Source organism: Onychomys torridus, chromosome 8 (assembly GCF_903995425.1).
Source record: "Onychomys torridus chromosome 8, mOncTor1.1, whole genome shotgun sequence".
In the NCBI taxonomy this organism is placed as follows: Eukaryota; Metazoa; Chordata; class Mammalia; order Rodentia; family Cricetidae; genus Onychomys; species Onychomys torridus.
The window spans coordinates 38,337,589-38,355,832 of record NC_050450.1 but is presented as its reverse complement, the minus strand read 5'-3'; the positions used below and the strand labels follow the sequence as shown (position 1 = coordinate 38,355,832).

The 18,244-nt window shown below is 42.6% G+C and overlaps 1 protein-coding gene across 4 annotated transcripts in view; it reads right to left on the bottom strand.

Moving 5' to 3' along the window:
• The window catches only part of Rnf130 (ring finger protein 130), a 102,836-nt gene extending 85,403 nt beyond the window's left edge, over positions 1 to 17,433 (bottom strand). For 3 of the 4 annotated variants that reach the window (XM_036195549.1, XM_036195548.1, XM_036195550.1), the window contains exon 1: positions 17,084 to 17,432. In XM_036195549.1, coding sequence (XP_036051442.1) covers positions 17,084 to 17,330 — 247 coding nt within the window. In that variant the 5' untranslated portion in view covers positions 17,331 to 17,432. Of the gene's footprint in view, positions 1 to 17,083 lie in introns of all 4 variants that reach the window. The other variant, XM_036195547.1, reaches the window with a different exon arrangement.
• Positions 17,434 to 18,244: the final 811 nt, after the last annotated feature.

Here is an 18,244-nt window from a genome sequence, read left to right as displayed (position 1 = left end):
GACATCTATTTGCACATTAGCCCTAAGAATACGAGGGGATGGGAGCAGAGAGATAAGCACAGAGTAAGCCACACAGAAGTAAGAAACCTAAGTAAAATATTTGAGGGAAGGGTTTTTTTCAGCATCTCACCAAACCAGGGAAAAGAGGATTCAGACTGAAGGTAGGCAAAAGCCAAAGGCAGGTAAGCAGGCAGGAGGCGGGAGGCAGGTAAGAATGCTCTTCCCAGGGGAAAGTAGACCTTTTTGTTCTTTACAAGCCTGCTACTGAATTCACAGGGCTCACTCACATTAGGAAGGACTATCTGTTTTTACTAATTTATGAGTTTAGATGTTAACACCATCCAAAAAACACTCCCACAGAAATGCTCATAACAACGTAAAGCCAGTATTTCAGCACCCCTGCACCAGGAAATGAACATATATATAGCACTCACATCAAGTCCTTTTCATATCTCACCTTTCCCTTCATCAGTAGTCTCCATCCCTCAGAATTCCTCTAAGGAGAATACTACAGTAAACTTGCATTTTTACATCTGAAAACATTTTTCCATTGTTCTCACTCTTGAATGAGCATTAGTTTAAATGTTAAATAAAATAAAAAATTAAAGCTCCCTATAACTATCCCCTAGTTTTATTTTTAACAGACAAAATACTTGAATTGTGTCTTTTCTTAAACATTATTCTACTCACTTTTAACTTTTAAATATAGTATTTTTAAAAGTATGTACTTCTATTTTCCTAGTTGGCAATTTTTATGTTCTAAAGAACATATCACAAGTTATTCCTTTTATACAGAATTTTTAAGGAGGCACTAAAATGTCTTCTGGATGGCGGGACAGCACTGCAAGAAGAGTCCTGCCCGGCTCACCTGTCAGCAAGCTGAGCTGTCAATAGCTATCCATTATCGTTTGTCTTCTATACTTAGTTACCATACATCTCAAATGGATTTTGATTATTTTTCACATCCTCAGAACTCAAATATATTTGTTGGATGTTCTCCATGACATAATAAAAAGCATCTTAAAAGCAATTTTAAATGATGGCTAATACAAATCACTTTACATGAAAAGTCATGTTCAAAAATAATTTCTATTACAATTGATACAACAACTATCTCATTTAAGAGAGATGCTATAAATCAAAGTAAGTGAAAATATGTAGCTCAGACAAAAGTGGTACCAGAGTACAACAGGAGTGTTAAGTATTTAAACCGCCTTACTGCCTATCCATGAAAGGATTTCAGTATTGAGTACGACTCCTTCAGGCCATTTCTTTACTTGGCTATCCATCATGCTTTCCTCTCGCCTGTGACTGCCTATTCCTTCTCACTTTCTAAGGTTCTGTCCTTTGCTCAATTTTCTCAGCAAGATGCACACATCCATTCTCATGGCTTCTTACTGTCACCTGCGTTAATGACAGTAATGTCTAAGTCTCTCTTGACATTTAGCATTTAACACTCAACTGTCTGCTACTCAGGTTTGTACTTCTACTCATGTGATCTTGTGGTGCTAAATTCCTAGCCCACAGCATCATCAACTTAAACACATTAGACTGGACTCCTATTAAAAACCAGGAAGTGACTATAGAGAGACTCATCTCAGTCAACAGTCCTCTGATTTTCCTGCCACAAGACCCAAAGTTAATGACTGACTCAAAATGGCTAATGCACACAGGGATCTAGGACACTACCAAGAATCCAAAGCAAAGCTGGAAAGTGACACATGCTAGTAATCACAGCACTAGGGAGGCTGAAAGATATTTGTCAAGTCAGCCTTGGGCTACATGGTGAGGTCTCAACAATTACAATAGAATTCAGAGGAAGCTGAATGCAATGGTGTAAACCTATAGTCCCCATCTCTCTGGATTCTGAGGCAGGAGGATCACTTGAACCCAAGAGGCCAAAGCTAGCAAGACCCTATCTCAAAAATCCAGAAGAGTGTCTAATACATTAACTCTTGGGCAGACATATAAAGGACATGGGTGCATTTTTGTTTTAAAATCACTTCTTTATTCTAGTACCATTAGTTCTAGTACATGGCAGGACCAACAAAGACTAGCCCAGTCTGGTCCAATGATGTACAGGAGACAGGTGAGGAGTCGACACTGACGCCAGAAGATAGGTGTCAAGAGGCATTCAGACCTCATCTTAATGTCGTTGTCTCAGTGTTGACACTGGAGGTGGGGAGAGGACCGGGGAGGAGAACAACCCTTATCTCAGTGCCTAGAGAAAGAAACTGTGAACAGCTAGAAGAAATCACACAAGAACAGGTGGTTTCAAGTTTTCTTGTGTGGTTTCTTTCAAATTCCCACATTGTTTTATATCACAAAATGCAAAGAATTTTTCCATCCCCAGCACACTACCTTCCTCCTAGTATCAGACAAGGAAAGCTACTTGGCTTCTCATCCTTGCACCCTTGGTAGAAAAGACTATTCTTTCCCACAGAACTGCCTTGGTAACCTTGTCAAAAAGTCAACTGGCCAAACCTAAGGGCTGATATCTGGATCTGAGTCCCATCCCACTGATTCATGCATCTGATCACATATTACTTCCTTGTAAGTAGTTTTAGCATTAGGAAATATGTATTGTTTATGGTGTGTGTGTATGTGTGTGTGTGTGTGTGTGTGTGTGTGTTTGAGAAAGAATTTTTCAAAGAATCTGGAACTCACTGATTTCACTAGGTTGGCTGGCCAATGAGCTCTAGATATCTGCCTGTGTGTTCTGGATGGCCAATGAGCTCTAGATATCTGCCTGTGTGTTCTGGATGGCCAATGAGCTCTAGATATCTGCCTGTCTGTTCATATGCCCAGCTTCTATGAGGGTCCTGGGGACCCAAACACAGGCTCTTATGCTCTACTGACTGAGTCATCTCCTCAGTTCCTAACTTTTTTGGTTCTTTTTCAAGACTTTTTTTTTAAAAATAATTTGAGTCTCTCGTGTTTTCATGTGGATTTTAGGGTCAATTTATCAATCTCTCTAAAACAAACACAAAAAGGAAAGAAAAACAAAAAAACAGCAAGTAATTTTTATATGGTTGTATAGGGAAATGCAGAAAGTATTGCTATCTTTTTTTAAATAATTGATTTATTTTTATTTTATATGCATTGGTGTTTTGCCTGCATGTGTGTCTGTGTGAGTGTGTCAGATTCCCTGGAGCTGGAGTTACAGACAGGTGTGAGCTGCCATGTGGGTGCTGGGAACTGCACCCAGGTGCTCTGGAAGAACAGCCAGTGCTCTTAACCACTGAGCCACATCTCCAGCCCTTCCAGTGCTGATGCTCCATTAGTACTAGGGACACAAACTCAGGTCCTCACAGTCCCGCAGCAGTCACTTTACCCACTGAGCCACCTCTCCAGCCCCTAACGGTTAATCTTAATTGTCAACTTGACTGAACTGAGTGATGCTTAGGACATTTGTAAAGCAGTGCTTTGGCTGTGTCTGTTAAGAATATTTCCAGAGACTGGTGGGGGCAGGGAGCTGAAGCAAGGAGGAGACAGATATTTTCAGTTTCATGGAACTTGGGTTTTACAAGATGAAAAGCTTTCTAAAAATTAGGTTCATACAGCATCAATGTATTTAACACTAATAAACTATATCTCCTCAAATTATTAAAATGCTAAATTTATACTTACACTTTTTGTCACAATTAAAATTTTATTAATTTTATATGACCAAAATAAATCAAATACATCTATGAAAGCGTCATAATGAAACCAATTATTTTGTGTACTATGTGCTCATAAAGATGTCTGAAAAACAAAAAAGACAGCACTATCTCCTGTCAAACTCACCCTATCATTATTTTCTTTACTTTTGTGATGCTGGGAACTGAAGTTTGAGCCACATGCTGGCTGGAGATGCTGCTGCTGACCAGTCTGTTCTCTCAGTTATGAACTCCCACTCAGAATGATGCTGTCACTAAGGACTACCAAACATGCTAAGGACACACACGCTCCCTTTAAATATAACCTCAGCTCCACAATAAAAATATTTTTCACAAAAACATCTTCTAATAACCTCTCATCATTTTTGTAAAATCCCAAACCCCAACAGACTAAGGGACACTGCCTATCTCTTCAGCCCTTCTGTATACCATTCTCTCCTTACTCTTTAAATGCCTTTCAGTGAGTATTTTGGACCCTTTTGGTCTTCATGCCAAAAAAAGGAAGTGGTCTTCCTCTCTGACCTCCTCTTTAAGTATCAGCGTGTGCACATGCTTCTGCCTCAGCTTAAATACCATTTCTTTAGGGAAGTGATGGAGGGTGAGCTGTTAGTATCACAGTGTTTTAGAATGCTCACAGAGACTATTAACAGTTACTTTTAAAGTTTCGTTTCCTGTCTCTTTTCTACACTATAGAGAACATATTATACTTGCCTTATGTTTGCCAGCAACTACACACAGGCACAGTATGAAATACTTAAATACGTGACAAATGAAAACTTAGAGCAACTGCCACCACCCAAATGTAGGATTTCTAGTTTCATGAATTAGTCTGGTGACGACATAGAAACAAGAAACTCCATCACTGGTAAGATCTTTGAGGAATCACAGAAAAGAGATAATAAGAAACTACCTACCATAAATAGCACTTCAACACTTACAAATAACAATGGAGAAACATGCAAACAATGGACCAGTCAGGATACTGATAACCATTAGCAAAACTAAAAAAAAGATCATAAAGAAATAATCTGTAGACACTGTGAAAGAGAAAGCTGTAATCATAGGGTGTCAGTGCTAATACATTAATTAGGTACAGGAGACAGAATATTGACTCCCCCAAAGATGATCTTGTCTTATCCCTAGAACCTATACCTTCTCACATATTCTATGTATATATAGAATATTTTCCTATAGGATGGGCCACAGCTTTTTGTCAAGATCTATGAGCCCCAAACCCTGGATTAAGATGCAGGAAATACGTTCATGACTGAATAGTGACACAAGTCTACTGGAAGGAGCAAAGACTGGCGACAAATCAGGGTTTAAAACTTGCTTTTATAGGCTGAATGAAGTGAAGATAAAAAATTATGTGGCTTAGAATGAGACTCTATGAAAAAGACCCTAGGTTTAATTAAGAGTAAGCTGAGGATGAGTCAGTAATTTGATCACAAGAATCGTCTGCAGAACTTTAGACGTTGTCCAACCCTGCAAGACTGTTCAACTTTGGATTTCTCTTTTTATTAGTTTCCCGTGGCTATTATAAAAAATTATCACAAACTTGTTGGGTTAAAATAACAGAAATCAGGGATAGAGAGATGGCTCAGAGGTTAAGAGCATTGGCTGTTCTTCTAGAGGTCCTGACTTCAATTCCCAGCAACCACAGTGTGGCTCACAGTCATCTGTAATGAGATCTGGTGCCCTCTTCTGGCATGCAGGGAGAACATTATACATAATAAATAAATAAATCTTAAAAAAAAAAAAAAAAAACAAAAACAAAACTCAGGTGGTTGTGTGCATTGGCACAACTTCAACAACAACAACAGTCTGCTGGATCAGAATTCTGGAAGCCACGAGTCTAAGATCAAGGTACTGGCAGGGCCGATTCCTTCTGTAGGCTAGAGAGAAATCCCGTCAGGTCTCTTCCAGTTTCTGCTCCTGCTGGCAATCCTTGGTGCTCATTGGCTGTGGAAGAATTTCTGGTTAGTTCCTCCCTCTGGTCCTCTTTTACATGCCTCTCTCTGTATCCTCCTGTTACTCACTAGTCACTAGAATTTTTGGCTTATGTTAATTATTAAAGTATCATCTTAATCCCTAACTAAGGACATATGCAAGGATTCTATTTCCAAACAAGGTCCCACTGAGGTTCTAGGTGAACATGACATTCCCTTCAGCTTCTCTGATAAGGGCACTAATCCCATTCATAAAGATCCCACCCTCATTACCTAATCACCTCCAAAAGGTACCACTTCTAAATATTGTCACTCTGGGGCCAAGGGCCAGCACAATAATTCTGGGAGAACACCAACATTCAGACCATACACAAGACCCCTTGGGTGGAATATTAATAGACAGATGGATGCACTTTGAGACCTAAGATGCCACATTCTAAGAATGGCCAAACGAAACAGGAATATGAAGTCCAAAGGTTAGAGGACTTGAGTCAGATAAGGAAATTCTCCACTATCTACAAACATTTAAACCAACTTTTCTTTCAGATGAAAAATCCTTTGTAACACTAAGTTTTCAAAGGATGAGAGTAGATGATCTCTGTCACAGCCTTTTTCAAGCATATGTTAGGTAAGATGCAGCCTTGATGGGAGGGTTAGGTTCGTGGATCATCAAAGAGTTAAATTCAGAGTTTCTGACTGTCTCCCATACCTGTCTCTTTAATGTCAAGTATATAGAACTCTAAAGCTCCACAAAGAACATAAACACTCTGTGTGCGTGCACACTCGCATGCAAGAGCACATGTAGGGGAAGAAGTATGGGTGGATGAGACACCAGCCATAAGGTACACATGGTAAATAAAATTTAGAAGTCCTAAGAACCAAAGGGCATTGAATGGTTTAGCAAGTACATTGCTAACGGTAAGATGAATGGATGGCATGAGGGAGAGTGAGGTTAGAGCTAAATCAGAGTGCAGACTCCCATTTAAGGGAGGAGAAGCCACTGAAGGAGTTAAACAATGCGTGGCATGGCTGTATGAAATTTTAGGAGAATTCTGGATACTGCAAAAGACTGATAGAAGTTAAAAAAAAAATCAGAGACCAAGAGGAAAAAAAGGAGGGTGGAGAATGGCAGCTGCCTCTCAGAGATTCTGAAAACGACAAGTATACATTGAACAGATAAACTGTGAGGAACAGATAATAGGTGGAGTTTCAGAGAAATAAGCAAGTATGACTCCTAATTCTGTCTAAATAAGAGGAATGGACAGGGATGTTATTTATTGGGTTGGGAATACTAGCCAGCAATGGTAGCAGATGGGAAGATAAAGACAGAACTAAAGCTCCACTTGGGACTGGTCATTTGGAAAGACTCTAGGACATTTAAGTAAATATAGCAAGTAGAATTTAAACATAGAAATCCAGAATCTAGAACTCAGCCGAGGACAAGTCAAACCATACAAGAAGAGGATTACAGGAGGTACATAGGAACTGCCTTCAGAGAATTGAATCAGTGGTACTAGAGATCCAATCTAGATCCTTAGAGTTCTACACCAAGAGCTACATTCCTAACCTTACTTGTGGGACAAGGTGTACTGCCCAGGCTAGTCTTGAACTTGCAGTTCTCTTGCATTAGTTTTCTGAGTAGCTGACATTAATCACACACGTGTACTATGTACCTAACTTTTTAAAAAGGAAAATATTTTCTGATTATTGAACATTAATTGCCCACTGAGTTTTGCTTATAGAGTTTATGATCTCAAATCTCAGCTGGATTATAAAGTTCCTTGCTTTCCCCCAGCATTCAGCTGTCTTGGCAATAGGAAACTTGGAAATGTTTTTTTTAAAAAAAAAAAAAAGTAAGACAGAAAGAAAAAGTCCATGCCTCCTCCTGATGGTGGTTTTGCCAAGGTGATCTAGAACAGAGAAAAAAGGGGTGGGTATGCAGGAAGAGTCACATTAGAAGTCAAGAAGCGGCAGAAATTCATTCTGTCCAGTGGAGCCAGGGCAACAGTTCAGTGAACTCAAGTTTGAGCTATAATACAGTGGTAAGGAAGGTACCTTGGAAAGAATAAGAAAACACTAGCCAGACAATTTGGTGACCACAACAGTAAATTATTTTATGTCCATGAATCTAGATCTATTTAGGAAAACAAAGCCAACTGATCTAATAGATCAAGTAGATCTTGAGAAATAGCTTAGTCTCTACATAATCCTAAATACTACATGCCACAGGAGGCAGAGAGGATCTCAGACACTGAGAAAATAGGGAACTCCTTCAAATGAGGAAAAGAAAAATAGAAAGCAGATTCACTTGCTGTGAACAGAGGGAAAGGGTGGGATTTTACATTAAGAAAAGGCAAATTCATCCAACAGCTCACTAACAAGTATAGCCACCCCTCACCCCTCTGGTCCCCAGAGGCAACCAACTTCTGTTTTTAGCTCTTCTGCTGGCCAGTCTTCACAGTTCTAAAAAGACAGCAGTCATCATTTCTTGGTTTGTCAATTTTACACAGCACTTTGGATTTGTGATTGTCACAAAAGAGGGTCCAATTCACTTATTCTTCTAAATCTGTTTTGATTTTATTATTTCTTTGTTCTCCTGTGTGGTTAAACCCTCCTGTGTCTGCAGCCCCGTGAGAGGATTCCACTGACTCCCTCAGAGCTGTCGAACATGCTTTTCTCTCTTTATTTCTTCAGCTACTTAGATATCCTTAAGGTCACAAACACCAACTTTCTGCTCTGAAATTGTAATTAATCCCCCATGCTTAATCATCAGATTATTTCTACATAGTGAAAAACTATCATAACTAAAATAAATGTTACCCCCACCTTATAAATACATAGAAAAGTTGGATCTCATTTCCCTTTCCAGGACTCATTACCCAAAATCATATCCTAGATTAGCTTGCTTTATCTCTGGACCAGTTTTAGCTGGCCTTAGTTATTTTTACTAAAGAAAACAGACTCTTTCAACATATTCTTGGTACCTACTCACGCTAACCAAACCTCGAAGTCATCCTGCTCTTACTGAAGGTACAGAATAAACTTCAAGGGATGGGGATATAACGGAGTCATAGAGTACTGGTCTAACATGAGCCTTGCCCTGGGCTCAAGGATAACACTGCAAAACAAGCAAATTTCCAGATATTTCATCCTCAGCCATCCATCCCATTCAGGCAGTGAATACCCTCCCTCCTTTTGTCCTCATGAACACTCGCCCTCATCTTTCCTAAAAACCTAACTGTCGTACGGAGTGACATGCCACAGTTTTCCCATAGAGGTGAGAGGACAGCTGTGTGAAGCTAGTTCTCTCCTACTACTTTTATGTGGGTTCTGGGGATCACACTCAGGTTGTCAGGTTTGCACAGCAAGTGCTCTCACCCACTCAGCCACTGCACCAGCCTACTTTCTCTCCTTTTCAATGAAAACTAATGATTTGTGTTTGTTCCTGGAACTCATACTCAGAGGGAGCACACATACATCACTGAGCTCTACTCATGGACCTGCAGCAATTTGTTTTAATCCAGAGAAATGCCACTGATGATCTAATCAATACAAAACCCTTTTTATTTTTCGTATTACTTTGAGTCCTTGTCCACTGTAAACAAGCTTCACTCAGTCATAGTTCAAACACTTTGTATTTTTTTTAGCACACACAGAGCTTTAATGAAGTCCTCTTTTTGGCTGTGTAACATTTCACTGTGTGGATGTATCCTAATTTATTAAACTCACTTGGGAAGCAACACAAAGAGGTGGTTAGAGTATGGGCACTGCCCATCAGGCAGGCCTACCTCAAGCCCGCTCCCTGCCCAATTTCCAAGGCCACAGTGTGCTACCTCACTCTTTTTAATTTACCTAACATTAATTGCTCAGTACCCCTCTACTATGTTCCAAATACCATATGAAGCACTGAACGTACAAGAGTGGACACAAGAGACGGGCTCCCTGCCCTCAGAAACAAAGAAAATAGATACATAATTTCAGTTATGTTAAGTGCTAGAAAGAAAACAGGCACCAAATCAAAGACTGGAGGGAGTGCCTTGAATTCCCCAAGCACCAAAAGAGGATAAGAGCACCAGGAAGATTAAACACAATCGTGTGAAACATCAGCACTACTTGCAGAACACAGCACACACCCAGCAGTGCTACCTACATTATTGCCTGGGATACACTGAGAGCACCATCCTACCTCCACCCATGAGTCAGTAGAAATCGTATGCATTTTCAAGGCTAGTGCTCTACAAAGAATTTTGATCTAGGATGTTTTTAACATTCATTCTCTCTTGTCTTCATGTTTCCTTTTCCATTCTTGAGCACACTGAGCACATACTTCTAAAGACTGGTTTAACATTCCCATCTTCAATTCTGACATCTAGTTATAGGTTCTATTTTTCCTCTTCTTTAAAAGCCTGGTGATTCTGGATTGAATGTCAGTTCCAGATTTCATGGTTTTTGCAGATACGTGTTAAGGCATTCCTTTAAATATCACCCTGCCATTACCGGAACAAACTATTTGGCCTCCATCAGTCAGATTCTTTAAAGAGTTGCTTTTAAGCTTCAATGGGGAGAGGGTCCCAGGACAGCTTTCCTTTATGAGTAATCTGGCCTCACTACATGCTCCTGCTCATCAGAAGTTTTTTCACTCTGATGAATGAGAACCTCACGGATCCCCAGCCTCCTATGAACTCCTGGAACTGTTTTAACTGCTCTTTTCTGGCAGCTCTCCCAGCCTCCAGTAACTTTTTCATGCAGGTCAGTGTCCAGACTCAAGGAAAGTCCCCTGCAGCAGCCACTGGCTGTCTGTAGCCCCCTCCTTCTCCCCAGCACTGCCTCACCCTCCTGGTGCTCTGGCTCATGAGGTCATAAGACTATCTACATACATCTGGGCTAGAAATTCCCAGACAGCAGGAGGCAATGGTGGGGCTCCCTTACCTTTCTGTTCTCTCAGGGACCCCATCTTGTGCTGCCTACTGACTTTATCTAAAACTGTTGCTCACAGGCTGTGGGTTTTCTGATCAGTTAAGGTTGGAGAGGGAACTAGTATCAGTTGATCTATTACAGTCAGAAGTGGAAGTTTTCAGGTTTGACTTCAAGCCTCTTTGTGCAGGGATAAGATAGGGTTTCTCTCTGTATCTCTGGCTGGCCTTGAACTCAGAGAACTGCCACCTAAGAGCTAAGACTAAAATCATGTGCCAACACATCTAACTAAACAAATCTCATTTTTAAAAATGAAACCTTTCTAGACCCCAAGTTCATGTAATGGTTCTCATTTGTCTGGTCTCCACACTATTTAAAGTTCAACAGAGTACAATAACGGAGCCCTTCTCTGTCCACGCCACTCTCTCCTCTCCTAAGACCCTGCTGCCACTCTCACCAGCACACCCAGCACCACAGGATTAAAGACAATCACATATCTGAATGGCTTGCTAGTCTCACGCACAACCTTACTAGCTTGGATCAGGTGGAGAAGACAGGACCCATCACCTCCAAGAGCTCAGCCCAGGACAACTTAGCAATCAAAGCTAAGTTATAATACAGTCCTTAATGGGGAAATGTGGTAATTTTCTTAAAGGGGCTGGTGAGAAACGTTTTATCACAGGTCCTGTAGACTCTCTATAACCACAAACTCTAAAGGTACAATATGAAAGCAGCTACTGATGCCAGCTAACACATAGGCATAGCTGTATTCCAACAGAATGCTCTGGAAGCCCTTGCTTCAGAACAAAATCCACCTGCAAACTACACAAAGCCTTCAGTTTTTCAGAATGTTATGCCAAAGTTATGCTACCCAGCCAAGGCTGATCTTGTCAACAAGAAGACCTAAAGTTCTTTCAGGTTAGGATTTATACACATTCCTTTTGTGCACACAGAGCTTGTATAGCACAAGCACAGAGTAGGCTTTTAAGTTCTTTTTGATGGCATTTGAAGGGTTCTCTTTGTTTTATTCAAAATTACCTCGAACAACAGGAAAGCTGCACCATTAAACTTATGGAAAATAATAAATGCCTAGTGTACAAAAAAACTCAAAAAACTTAAAGATAATAAAGGGTGATGGTCTAGACAAACTGAATGGCTGCATTTTATGAATGGGTCAAGAGTGCTATACTTAAACAACAACAACAAACTAGCCATAAAAACACTCCATTCATCCCACTAACACTAATATGCCTGAACCACTAAATCTCCCTCTTAATGGATTATACAAAGGATGAAGTGTACAACACACATACACTTCCTCTCTCTTTTACACACACATACACACACACACACACACACACACACACACACACACACACACACGGAGCCATGTTGGCTTTGAACTCTTGATCTTGCTACAGCCCCGAGTATGGGCCTCTCTCTCTCTCTCTCTCTCTCTCTCTCTCTCTCTCTCTCTCTCTGACAATACTTTAAAGATAAGTTTAAATTACATGTAGGGTATGCACACATGACTGCAGATGCCCAAGAAAGCCAAAGGAATCCCGGGAACTGCAGTCACAGGCAGTTCTGGGCACCCCAATACGGGTTCTGAAAACCAAACTCAGGTCTTCTGCAAGAAGTACCCTGTCTTAACCACTGAGACATCTCTCTAGTCCCACCTCTGCTTTAAATAAAATGTACTTACTCCCAACTGCCTACAAGTAATTTCTGATTGTCAAAATTCAAATTTACCTAGAAATTAAAGATTTAGTATATTAAGTTTTTTTTTAACTGTTTAATAAGAAACACAAAGCAAATACAACGTTTAATGATTTGTTACTGTAAATGCACATGTATATTTACACACAGTCTCCCAATGTGACTGTTTTAAAAAGAACAATATTCTTGGGTCAGGATATAGTTCAGTGATAAAGTGCTTGACTAGCATAGGTGAGCCATGAGTTTAGCCACTAGTACTACAAAGAGAAAACTGAACAATATTCTCTTTAATGAGTATATTCTGGCAGATTTCTTAAAGATTTGTCTTGGGGCTGGAGAGATGGCTTAGCAGTTAAGAACATAGACTGTTCTTCCAGAGGTCCTGAGTTCAATTCCCAGCACCCACACGGTGGCTCACAACCATCTGTAATGAAATCTGGCTCCCTCTTCTGTATACATAATAAATAAATAAATCTTTTTTAAAAAAAGAGAGATGTGTCTTATTCTTTCAGTCACATCTTGTTCTAGATGAGAGGATCTTAGAAGACATTAGTCTGTTCTTACCAGTGAAGGATTCCTTTTCTAACATTCAAAATGAAGTTCCACAGTTTGTCTCTTACAACTTGTAACCAGAATTAACCATAAACTAAAAGTGTATGTGGCCTCTACAATGTGTGATGGATCCGCCCTACATCCAGATGCAACCTAGTATTAGCCTGGGCAATCAGGAAAATTTACCAGCTGTGTCATGTGACATGTGATAGCTAAATCTTATCTACAAGAGCAACCCTCAAAGAAGGCAATGCTTTTTAATTCTTAATTAATGCATAAATAAATATATTTATCTTATCAAAGTTAAAACCTTTTGTTTTAACTTCAGCCCACCATTCTAGATACTGAGACTTTAGGAATCCTGACCATGTCACCCAACGTATCAGTTAAATAGGTTGTTATTGTTGTTTTAACACTAGCATAGCAATCAAAGACTTTCAAGTAAGAAAGAGCAGAAGGAAAAAGTGGAGGAAGCAAGCAAAGAAACATTTATCAGACACTTTGTTCTAACAGACACAGAAGTAAGAAGGTAGCAGGTTGGGAGTCTGGTAAGGAGGATGGGTGGTTCTAGAATTTTCCTAACATTTATATGCTAATAGAAATCCTCCAAAAAGTGAAGGGGAAAGCATGCCATGTAAAAACATTGTCTACACTGCAAAGCTGAATACAAATATAACACACACACACCCCACATGTTCTTCTTGCCCAGCTATTTAATTATTTCAGCACTGTTTTCAAAGCCTTCAGCTCTTCTGAGCTCTCTTTCTGAATGTTCAGAGTACCTGCTCCCAGGATCATATGTACTTTTTCTGTAACTATTTTGACATCTCTATGTCTGGTAGCTTTCCTCTGCTATTATCAACTCTAATGTTACATGATCTCTTTCACCTTCTGTTTTTATGTCAGTCTCCTTCACTGCTCATGAAAATTCCTAAATCGAACTTCAGGGTTCCAACAGGACCACAATTTTAAACATAAAAACCTAAGATAAACTTTTTAAAAACGGTGTTGCAACTCTACAATCAGCAAGGTATTGGTAAGGTTTATTACTTGGCAAAGCTGTTCTCTAAGCTTTTAACACCCCATGCTGAAATTTTCTGCACAAGGCATAAAGTGGCCAATGCCAAACTCTTGCTGCCAGCAATCTGCATACATACTAATTACATCACCACCACAGGGCTTTCTCCTTCCCCAACCCCCAACTCTGGGCTCAAACAAAAAGCTAGTGTGCATGCACATAAAGCACATTTACAATGTCTGTGCCACACACTAGCGAGGTCTGCTCTGCAAAGGGATTATGTGTTTCTAATTCAAAGATGACCACTGCAGCAAGCAGCCAAAAAGCAACTATGATCTGTTCATAAATGTTACAACACACTCCTTCAAAACTCCCTTTCTAAAAAATGAATACTTTATCAGGTAACATGTAAACGTTAGCCCAGAACAAAGAGTATCTCTACTCACTGCATTTGGTTTAATAAAAAATATTTGTTTCAAAGTATACTTGTTTAGGAAGTAATTTACAAAGTGGGATGGTAACATTTCCCAAAATGTACTTTTAAAATAGCAAAAGCTTCTAAGGAAAAGTAAAGTCAATTTGTCATTTACAAAGACAGGACAGTAAAACTCAGTAATTCATACATGCTTAACTGTGCAGCTCATACTGGCCTGTAAGGAGCACTGCAGAATAAGAAGTTTCCGACTTCACAAATCAAGCTGTAGATATAGAACTGGCCATCACAGCAGGCATTAGGAAAACTGTAAAGTTTTGTCTTTTTAAAAAGGTACTACTGTTTCTGTTTTGGGGAGCAGGGTCTTACACCATAGCCCAGCGTGTCCTGGGACCCACTATGGAGCATCAGTCCTCAGGCAATTCCGCTGCTGGGATAACAAATGCCCATCTACCACACCTAGCTTTAAGTGGTTTTCTTAAACATGGATAATTTCACCAGTCTTCCTCTACAGTCTTCTTTTAAAAATACATTACTGAGTTTCTAGTGCACAAGCAGAATGTCACCGTGAATTCCATATAAACCCACAGGTGTAGAAACAACTTATAGGTAGACTACCTGGGAAAAGAGCCCCTCTGAATGGGCACTTCTTAAAGACGCTTTTAAGAGCTTTACTGCAGGCTACTGCTCTCCTTTTCCTCCAGGGCTTTTAATGGTGCTTGGCAGAGTGAGTTTCAATCAGCACTTGCTGGACTCAAGGGCCACATGGGTGAAGACCATGTCCAACATTTGATTGAAGCCACCCACAGGTCCGCACCATCACCATCCTGAGAAACCCTGGAACGATTCTCATGTGGTAAGGGCTGCAGAGATGGCTCAGCAGTTAAGATCAGTTGGTTTTGCAGAGGACAAGGGCTTGGTTGCCAGCACCCACAGGATGGCTCTACTCTAGTTCCAGGGGATCCAACACTCTCTTCTGGTCTCTGTGGGCACTACACACACATGGTACACATACATACAGGCAAAATACCCACACATAGAATAAGTAAATGTTTTCTAAAGATACAATAATGACACCTCTTCTCCACAGGACAGGCAAATACATCATCAGTCTATTTTTTGGATAAGAAATGAAGCTACTAGGCTGAATTATTTTACCAGCATCACACAGTGTATGTGCAGCACAGGTCTGATACGGAGCCGTTAACCTCACAATGCTATTTTCCCTGTGACAGGATAAGATGATTGACTTTTAGTTCCCAACACCTTTCAGCTGGAACCACTAAAAGCATTCTCCAAGATGGGGCTTAATTTGGGGGTGACAAGCAACAGATAGTAGCACATGAAACATTTTGGAGTCTAGCATCTTAAGTGAGGGCGGTGGTCTTGGAGTACCTGGGGGAACCAAGCCCCAAGTGCAAACCACAGATTTCACAACACTGTACAGTTCTTGCTGCATTGGAGCTTTGCCTCTTTCTTCCTCTTCCTCCCCTTCCACATGACCCTCACGGTTCTTTTCCCCATCAGAAAATAGTATAGCATTGTTACTGCCATAGTTTGGCAACATTGCATGTCCCAACCACAGTGACTGGCACAGAGCAGGCAGCAAATATTTATTGAATGGAGCAAAGACAAAAACTGCTTCTATGGTCAAGTAGGGACCTTAAGTGTTGCTTCTAACCTAGTGGTCACTGGTGTAAAATGAACAGTTAGGAGCCCAGTCCAACTGAAAGACAGGTACAGTGAAGCCTTATGTGACACCCCTACCCCCAGCCAGTATGCCTCAAGGAAAACAGCTTAGTATGGGTTATCATACAAATACAGAGCCCAGAGGGGCATTTAAAAAAATATTTTAGACTACAAAAGCGAACACCATTACCCTAAAGACTGTCTAGATTAGGTCATCTGGACACGAATAGAAGCTGTTGTTTTTTTTTTTAAAAATCCTTTCAACATTCTAAATGTGAGAATGTAGAGAGGATAGGGGACATCTCCCCGAAGTTCTGCCTGCCAAAGCCCCCAAATACCACACTCCACAAAGATATGTGCCCTTTAAAACACTTCCAGTAATTAACAGATACAAGTTTTACATCAAATCATTAGCTATGCACCGACAGAATACACGGGGCGGAAGGGGGGGGGGGCGGGGACGTGAGGCTACATCAAATGGCTTCAAAGACGATTCCTGACCATTTTACCACTTTCCCTCTGGGTGGGCACCCGTGATCGAAGACTTGGCTACTGGTTCAGCTACTCTCGCGTTCTTTATAATGTGAAAATCTCCAGCGTCTCTGACAGCAAAACTACTGGGGCCAGAGAAAGCCAAAAGCAACAGGGACCCCCTTCCCCTTAGCCACTAAAGAAAAAACCCGGCACGTTTTGACGTTCGGGGCGGGGGGGGGGACGGCGGGGGGCTCTCATCCCTCGATATCCACTGCAGTAATAAGTCCGTGGGATTTCAGGAACAAACCTGCCGATTCCAAAATACAGGTTAAGCATCTCGTCCACCATGAAGTAGTTCTGCGCCCCTGCACCACCTCCTTTGTCTCCACTGTCCCTGCAAACTCGCATTTCAGTGCCCTCCAGTAAACAAGCTACCTAAATGAAAAAGACGGGGCCGTTCTAAGTCTTTTCTTATTTATTTTTATTTTTACTTTAGGGAGGAGGTGCAGCAGGCTTTCTGGAGCCTCTTTCCCCAGCGGGGAGCAGGCCAGGCTCCACAGCGCGGGGACCTCGATTCCCTAAGCTGGCGGCCGAACCGCGCGCAGACGCCCGGCCACGCCGCCCCCGCGCCCCCTGCCCCCCGCCCGACCTCGGGCTCGGGCCCCAGCCTCACCTCCGTGGATGGGCAGCGGTGCCAGCACCTGGCCGCGGACCTCGGCCTTGGGTGAGTCGAGCCCGTAGCGCCCGCGGTCGATGCGGAACGTGAGCGGGGTGCCGCGGCCGGGCTCCTGCACCGTCACGTTGATGAGCGCCGTGTAGTACTCCTGACTCGCGTTGTCCGCCCGCGTCGGCCACAGGCTGCAGGTCAGCAGTGCCAGCGCCGCGAGCCGGGCCGGGCCCGCCCGCGCCGCGCCGCTCATCGTCCCTCCGGCCGCTGCCGCCGCCGCCGCCGCCGCCGCCGCTCGCGGACCGGGCTCCGGGGCCGGCGCTGAGAGGCGGGGCGGGCGCGGCCCGGGCTGCGGCGGGAGCGCGCGCGCGCCTCGCGACGACTCGGGCACGAGCACGGCCCTCCCCGGCGCCGCGGCCCGCGCGCGAGTACGCGCCCGTGGGGCCCTCGGGAGGAAAGGGCGTGCTGCCTCTTCGGGGCCGCTGGAACGCCGAGGGACTAGGCCTGTGGACAGGGCGCCTGAGAGGACTCGGGAGGGTGGGAAGGAGGGGTGCCGACTGCCTCAGGTCAGCGACGCCGCCTCAAGCGCGTGCCCGCTGCGCGCCCCCCCCCCCGACCCCGTCCTCTTCCACCGAGCGACAACGCGCAAGCCCGAAGCGCAAACCCGACCACCGCGCATGCGCGCCAAGCCCTGCCTACTCCCGCCCTCCCGCACGAGGGCCGGGGCGGTCCAGTCACCTGCTTGCTGGCACCCAGCTCGGTGAATTGCCCCGGGCTTCATAGCTCGCTATGACCTGGATCCGTGAAGCTTTCCAAGAACCTGTAGAGATGTTAGAGATACGACTATAAAAGAAACCAAGCTAAACGTTAAGTTTTAAATTAAATGTCTTTGAGAAATAACCTTCCCACTGGGTCGGTTGCATATTGTATAATAATTGACATCTGTCGGGAGGTGTCTTTGTGCTTGGCAGTAGAGGCGTCTGAGTGGTTAGCAAGATACGTTAGAGACAGATGTAAACCTCATAAGGTTGGTACGATCCTCTCCTTCCCCCAGGATACACAAATCTACAGACGCTCACTTCCTCTCGGTGAAATGGTATAGTACTTGCAGCATTTTAAGGGCTCTCTGCTCTGTTTCTCCTGTAGATGGGTCTTTCCACAGGGTGG